Source organism: Carassius carassius, chromosome 13, assembly GCF_963082965.1.
Source record: "Carassius carassius chromosome 13, fCarCar2.1, whole genome shotgun sequence".
NCBI lineage: Eukaryota > Metazoa > Chordata > Actinopteri > Cypriniformes > Cyprinidae > Carassius > Carassius carassius.
Genome location: NC_081767.1, coordinates 7522635 through 7531115, shown reverse-complemented (window position 1 = coordinate 7531115; position 8481 = coordinate 7522635). Strand labels below are relative to the sequence as shown.

At 39.3% G+C, this 8481-nt stretch overlaps 1 protein-coding gene across 1 annotated transcript; it reads right to left on the bottom strand.

The window, feature by feature from the left end:
* Nucleotides 1–5445: 5445 nt before the first annotated feature.
* Nucleotides 5446–8146, bottom strand: LOC132155900 (frizzled-9-like). Its single transcript, XM_059564666.1, has one exon. It carries the CDS (start codon nt 7420–7422, stop codon nt 5674–5676), a length of 1749 nt encoding a protein of 582 aa, XP_059420649.1. The 5' UTR covers nt 7423–8146; the 3' UTR covers nt 5446–5673.
* Nucleotides 8147–8481: the final 335 nt, after the last annotated feature.

The following is an 8481-nucleotide window of genomic DNA, read 5'->3' as shown; positions in this document are numbered from 1 at the left end:
TGATTGTAAATGATTGCACAGATACTATTTAAACTGAACTGAGCTGGATGATGACATCACTGAATTTAATGATGAACTGAGTTTAACTGTCATTTTGCATTATTGACACACTGTTTTCCTAATGAATGTTGTTCAGTTGCTTTGACAATCTGTTTTGTTTAAAGCACTATATAAATAAAGGTGAATTTTCTTGACTTGACACAGAAGACACTACGGCAATTTTCTGGCAATTTTCAGAGACTAAAATGCAGTGTGAACGGGGTTTAAATTATCTGTATGTTCCCTGCTTTTGGCTCAACATACCGTATAGGCTCCAGCATCACTGTGACACCTATAAGACAAGCAGTTTAGAGAATGGATGGTTAGTCTGAATGGACAGATGAACAAAATGGATTGACCTTATGACAGATAAATGAGTGACAGCTCAAATAGCCAATCGAATAACTTCCGTGAGAAGACTTCACTTGAGTTTCGTCTGGAGTTTCCATCCTCTGTTTTGTCCGTAACGTTTTGAAGTCAAGCTTTACTGAACTTACTGAAAAAGGCACACATTTCAGAAAAAAAACACATTACTGGTGTGCACCTTAAGACAAAACAATGGCACTGACATTGAAGATTTTTTTTTATTCAAACAGCCGATAAATGTATTTTTAGTCTGGGGCTAGACTTAAGCCTTGTCTGTGAATCCAGGAGCAAGTATATGTCAGTCTTCATCTGAGAGCAGGAGTCAAGACAAGTTCAGAACTTCACATCTGACTACAAGACAGAAGCACTGAACACTTGAACAAGCACAAAAACAGAACAGTGGTTTCACTAGTGAGGTAGATGGGTTATGGTCTGTCAAATTCAGTGTGCTCCTAAAGTTACTTTACTGTGGTTATTTATTTTAAACATATTTGGGGGTCGTTCATTAACAAACTCTGACAAAGGCTGCACTGTTTCAGTATTTTGTAATCTAAGAAAACTTTTTTAAACTCTGAATATCAGTATTTGTTTTAAATATATATATATATATATATATATATATATGACCTTATAATGAGTCGTGATGCAATGAGTCTTTCTGTCATATCTATTAATTCAGTTTGTGCATATGTTAATTTAGTGTGACACAAATCACAAACCATATTATTTCTTTAATGAGATATATTCAACATTGAACAAAAGGAACTTGGGACTTGATTTTATGCACTGAAACTGACAGAATTGTGAACAGTGGCTGTTACATACCAGAATGGAGGCAGATATTTGGAGATGAAGGCTTGAAAAATAAAGGTATTTGTGTCGTCAGTTACAAAAGAAAGTCGTTCCAGAAGCTGAGCTAGATACTACATATATTTAAAAAGCTTTTGAAGACAAATATTTTTGTTTATTTGTTAGAATTTATGAATTATGAATTGTGCACAAAAGAAATAGATCATAATACGTAAAATGGGTCAGTTTATATCTAAAAGAACATAATTTAAGAAATGTCTCAGCAATGTTGTTTTTTGTCCCTAGAGTCAATGATCATGATTTTTTAATAGAAGTTTAGACATGTCATGAGGGTGAAAAAATGATGAAAAAAAAAGAAAAATGGGTAAACTATCAGTAAACAAACCATCAGTAGAAGTTGAGGTGACAACTTATCAAAAACCAAATGCTACACACTCACAATTTACGCCTGTAGCTATGTGTGTGCATTTAAAAGAAGAATCAATTCTTGACTAAAATAGGAGCTAAAATGCATTTGAGACGCAATCACTCGGATTTTAGCTTACAGACATAATTATGGCTTAATTGCTTCTATTGTAGAAATAAGTGAATTTTAACACTGTAAGTCTCACATGCTTACATGCCCATATAATCTTTAGGAAATTACTGTTAACTTATTTGGCTTGCTGTCCACTGATGATGGGCTCGATGAAGACTTGATTACAAAATTAGTATGTTTTACAAGAAAATGCTGCTATTGTTAAATGTTGTTATTTGTTACCACCAATTTCTGAGTGAAAATAATTTCTACACCAAATTTTGTACTTGTACTTTGTATACATTCACATTAGTAAAATAGGAGCATCTATGTGTGAACCCCGCTGCGAAGCGACTGGCACATTTTCATGGAAAGCTCTTCTTTTAGGCCAGCAGGTTTTCAATGCGCTCATTTACACATCAAAACAGTGCAGAAAAGGGATAGTTCTCTGGAGAGCAGGGACGGTGGAGGGGGTGGATGAGTGTAATGAGGGCTTCTTTTATTCTCTTTGCTCTCCCTCTCTCTTTCTTCTTTCCTAAGGGGTGGGTGGATGGTTGTGGACTGATAAGCATGGCTGGGGTTCAGATGGAGGTGGGTAAACACCTCATAAAGATCTTCTTTTAATCAAACACATGACTGGACAGGGTCTCTTACACTCTACACAGTCAGACACACAAGAGAGCGGCTAACTGTCCTAATCCCACCACTTGCGATGGAACTAAAAAGTATCCGGATGTTTTAAAGTGCATTAGACAGTAAAATATCAAACCAGTTGAACGTTGTTTTGAGCAATGAATTTTAGAGTGGATTACTCCAATTTATTTTATGGGCATCATACAAAGGAAAAATCCTCCAAAATTCACAGTTTATATTTTGATATTTGAGGCTTTACCATCATCAGCGTTTATTTTAGGTGTGTGAGAGGAAGCGAGTGAGAGGATGTGAGGGAGAATGCATGTTCTGCTCCAGAGTTGACCTCACATTTGTGGTTGGGCAGGTGCCTTTCTGACATAAGTCACTGGCCTGAGTCATTTTAATTGGTGCCTCCAGGTGCACACACACACACACACACACACACACACACACACACACACACGCGCGCACGCACGCACACACACAACACACTAATACCTGATGAAGTTTACTGACATTGTGATGGAGGTAAAGCACCCCTCTAGAAAGGCAACCTGAGCTGAAAAATACCAAAACACTGTCATAAAATGCTAGCAGACCTTAACGGCCTGCTCTGAACCACTGGCTGCTGAAAGGATGTGTGTACTTGCCAAAGCTCTCTCAGAAGAGCCGCTTTTACAATTTTGTGATGACGATGGGTAAATGACACATGCAGCTGTCAGTTTAAACAACAAAACTAGTTGCTTCAATAACCCACACAGACCTGTCAGAAATTGCCAGTAAAATATTATGGGAGAATCAGAAATTATTATTATTTTTATATTTGCCTCTCATAATTGATTGTGAGAGGGCCATTTTTGGAATCTGATCAATTATGGCTATTAATTGTGAAAAAAAAAAAACTTGCTATATATAATGCACAGGATACATTCTAGAGCTCGAATAGAACATTATAAAATATGCAAAGTGTAACATATACATTTTTGGTAGCATTTTTGCCCTAAGCCCTAAGCACCTTGTTTACATTTGCATGAGCAGCTGAATGGACATATACTTGATTTTAGTGTGTGACTGGGAAAACCTGAAAGCAAACAAATGCTCAGTGAGGTCAGGTAAAGCCATAGTCTGTGTAAATGAGATCGGGCTTTGATTAGGGGGAAAAAGTACACCTTAAATAAAATACAAAAACCCTCATTTCCAAGTTCAGAATAGTTGTGAGACAGAGTTTAATTAAATATTTTATTACAAAATATATATGTCTGGGCACTCATGAATCAAATCATTGTTTTTGTGATCTGTTTGATTTACACAACCTGGATTCACTCAAATGAATTATACTTTCCAGCATTACTTAAGAGAGAGAGAAAGACTGTCTAGACTGTTCAGCTCAACTTTTTGATAATTCATAATTTAGACACAATTGCAGTTTAAGAGAACATATTTGATTATTTTGCTCACTAAGCTGCTTGCAGAAACAATGTAGCATTTTATCAGTATTTACTGTAAAAAAAATAGTTACTATGTGATTACATACTACATAACTGTAAATCTCTGAACAGCACCAAATTTTTCATTATCTCATGCTTTAAACAATGCTAGATATATTTCCTAATGGGTCTTGCTTTCTATACCTAGAGGTTTATTAAACTATTTAACTGTTGAGAATAGAAGACCAAATACCCCATTCTTTGATGGATACGTAAGATACACCCATGCCATAGACTTAAATATCATAGAAATACAATATATAAATATTATAAAATATATATTAAAAATAAATGCAAATACTGTATAGCTTGTTGGTTTGGCATATATGTAAATTCCCTACAAATGCATTTTTTATACCAATAAACACAGTTAAACCAAGCTAAAAAAATAATAATAATAAATTGCAATATCATATGAATTAATCCTCAAAACCCCAATCTGCTGCTATAAGCAGTCAGGGGTAGGGTGAAGAAAATACAATTCAAGCAGCTATCAGAGCCCTACATGCTCCGGATATTTGCATGAGTGGCTCACATCAAAGAGCGGAGGGGGAAGAGAGAAGCAACACACAACAATACGAGAATCTGGATGTGTATGTGTGTGCATGTGGTGCACCTCATTAATGAAATATAATTCCAGAACAACCTCTGCGTTTAAAGGTGATGATGTGAATGTTCACACAGAGAAATCCAGTCTACTGTCTGTCGCTCTGCTCAATGATTCCCTTTGAGGATGAAGGAGAGAAAACCACCAGGGATTTCTGTTCTGGTACACATGCTCAAAGGAAAGCACGCCCAAAGCGGCTGCGTCTGTCATATGGAGGGGAATTAAAAAGAGAAAACAGAGCAAATGGCTAAAAATAAATAAATAAAACATGGAGTGTAACACGAACAAAAAATGAGGCCTTCGCTACAAGCTTAATCTCCATGATCCTTAGTCACAACTCTGACAAATAGTCCCCTAAAAGTGACAACATAGATTTATTCGTGTCAGGGGCATACAAAGCCACATAGCCTTGTGTTATTCGGGGGTAGGCCACTCTTTTGAAGGCTCCTGAAAGGGTCCCTCAAGGATCGATTTGCATTTGAACTGGGGCAACCTTTCAGATGCAAACCTAGCATTCTTCATCAAAATATTTGCATTGCTTTGACACATTTTCTTGTTACAGTCCATGTGAAAAGTCTCACCGAAGCGCTTCTCTTTAACTTTCAGCTCTAAACAGATGCAAACACAACCGTCCGGGCACAACAAACACTTCAATCAAAGTGAAATAATAGTGTTATTTTGTGTAGTAACACCAAAACAAAAGTGCATGTTATCTTTGTTGGGGTAGATAGCGCTTAAGTGAGCAATTAACTCAAGTTCAGACAAATATTGAAAATATATAACATTTAATTATATTCTCCAAAAAGGCACTTATTAACAGACTGATCAATGCCATCTTGTGAGAAATCAAGACAAAGCACAATTAAATATATATATATACAATAAATAGAAGTCCTATTGAACAAGTAATTAACCATATTAACAAGTAATTGAACAGCTTTTAGATGGGGACACTCTGCACTTCTCCATGCAAGAGAAGTGATATTGCAGAAATGATTGCAGATATTTAGAACTGATTAGGAAGTGCATATCTGTCTCATTTTGTGCTACAGCAAGCAATAATTAAATTCTCCCTTTAACAAACAATTATTGTTAATCCATTGTTTAGCTGCAATGTTGGGTTTTAAGTTTGTTCACTTCACCACGAAACTTTACTGCACCGTATGTCTTATTCTCACAGAGTCACAGATGAGTCCACAGTCTCAGTGCTGCGCTCATACGTGTGTGGGACAGTCCAAGTAGGGATCAGTCTTTGACATGTGCAGTATAACGGCTGGTGCTTTGTAGTGGCAGTGACTGGTGCTGCAGCTCCCACTGCAATGCTTCCTGCAAGTCCTGTCTGTCAACTTCCTGCTACACAGCCCCTGCCAAGTCTGCAGTGTCTTGGAGCTCCAGACCCACACACCACTGGTGATGCCCACCACCAGCGACATGAAGATCTTCAGCATGAACACGGCCACGGTGGGCACCGAAGACTCTAGGGAGCAGTCCTCATTCCTCCGACCCGGGTATGTGATGCATTCGCTTTGCAGTCCTCTAAATTTCCAGTAGTCCATGTTGATACGTTCATAGAAGTAGCAAATGATGACGCAGGTGGCAGGAACTGTGTACAGGATGGAGTAGATGCCGATTTTCACCATCAACTTTTCTAGTTTTTCTGTGTTTGTGCCTTCAGTCTTCATAACCTTTCGGATATGAAAAAGTGCCACAAAGCCGGTGAGGATAAAAGACGTCCCAATGATGAGGTAACAGGACAGAGGCAAGAGGACGAAGCCTGTTAGCGCCCCCACATCCATACTGCCCACATAGCACAGTCCGGTGAGCTCGTCGCCTGCCACTTTCCGCATGGTGAGGATGACTATGGTCTTCAGTGCAGGTATGCCCCACGCAGCCATGTGGAAGTAACTGCTGTGTGACTCAATAGCCTCGTGACCCCATTTCTTACCTGCCGCCAGGAACCAAGTGAGGGTAAGGATGACCCACCAGATTGAGCTTGCCATGCCAAAATAGTAGAGGATGAGAAAGACTATGGTGCAACCCGTACTTTCCAAGCCCTCTTGGATAATATACAACTCGCCGTTTTCACGGTCACATGCAATGTTCTCCGCCCCAGCGACGGATCGAATGATGAAGGCGACTGAGTAAACGTTGTAGCACATGGAGAGGAAGATGATGGGCCGCTCTGGGTACTGGAAGCGATGTGGGTCAAGCAGGAAGGTTAGGACTGTAAAAGCTGTGGATACGAAGCACAGAGTGGACCAAACCACCATCCAAATGAAAGCAAAGTCTTTATCCTGTCTGGACCAGAACACATCCACGGCCGATGAGCAGCGTGGAGCACAAGACTCACTCTTTTCCACATACTGGAACTTTTCCGGGTTCTCACAAACTCCCATGCTTCCCCCTGAGCGTCCGTTTCCAGCGCCAGGCTGCTTTGATCTGGGCAGAACAGGCAACATGCCCTCTCCTTTCTTAGTTTCGGTTTTGGTATCATTTTCCGGGGCTTCCATGCACAGCGCGTTGGGGTCATTTCTGGTGGGCAGTTTAGAGCAGTCCAAAGAGTCAGGCCAGGCGTAATTAAACTTCTCCATTATGGGCGAGCACTTCTGACGTGCCTGTTCGCACATCGGACGGCAGGCGGGGATGGATGTGGACACTTGGTCCGTACACATAGGGGCATAAAGAGAGCAGAGGAAAAATCTCAAATGCACATCACAACCATATTCCACCAAAGGGGCAAATTCATTCAGCTTAATCGCAGCTTCCCTCTGATTGGCATGGTCCATAAAGTTGGGCATCCGAGTGAGGTTGTACCCGATGCCCTGGCACATAGGGATGGCGACAGGCTCACATTTAGCCGGTCTCCCTCTCTCCAGGTCATAGGAGCCAATCTCTAGACTATATGCAGCAATGACCAGCTGACACCACAGAGAAATTAAAATTTTCAGAGGTGAGCCCCCCATGTTGGATTTTCAGTCACCTTTTTTGAATGAGCTAAGTTAATGAAAACTTTCCTGGCATAAACAGTCCCAAGAGATAATGCTTTTTGTGTTAAGGGTGATTTTGTAGCTCCATAGACACTGTTTAGATTAAAAAAGCTTCAAAGAATATTTTATTTGTCACCCAGTTAAAACGCCCCCCCCCAAAAAAAGAAGAAAAGCAGATATTCCTCCGAATTAGACTTCTTTGAAAAAGATTCCTTTTCAAAGTCTGCATATCATATAAATGTATGCTTAATCTCCAAGTTCGTCCTATGTTTCTAAGAAAAACGCGAGTGCACAGTCACTAAAAACACAATTATTTCACGTCAGTCGTTACCGTCATTATTAGGACAAATATGGGCATCAGGAGCAGCTCAGAAAGAGAAATAACAAATTTGCCCTTGTCTTCAGTTATCCCCGAACTTCTGTGGAGCGTGTAGTCCGTGCTCAGCTCTTGTGTGCTCCTCACATCTCAACTGGCGCACACTGAACTTTCGCTCTCCTCTCAGTGTCCTCTAATAAGGGGGCGGGGTATTCATGACGCACTCGCGTGGTTCCTCCTAAACACTTCTGAAAAGCTAATGACGTCCAAAATGTGCTCCGCCTATTTACAACTGACAATTTATTGCGTTAATCGTGGCTCCGCCTTCCTACAACCAAAAAGGCGCTCAACAAAACACAAACGCTCAGTCTGGATGTCTTCCATGGTAATATTAGCTTCAGCCAAAATACATAATTATTTTTACTACAAACTATTATGTGATCTCATTCATATAATTTTTTTCTTCTTATTATCATGACATTGGTGGCTATATTACTTTAAGTAACAATAATTGAAATATTTTAGTTGAAACTACCATGTTTTTTTAAGATTATATGTAAGGTGTCCAACGCAAACTGTAGAATTATTTGTTTTAGAAGACTAAACTAATTTTACTTTGCATTCCTTACAAATTTACCGTTTATAGAAAAAAAATTCTATAAACAATGTAAATCCTTACATATAAGATTTCAACCACAGATTTAGTTGTAAAATCATGA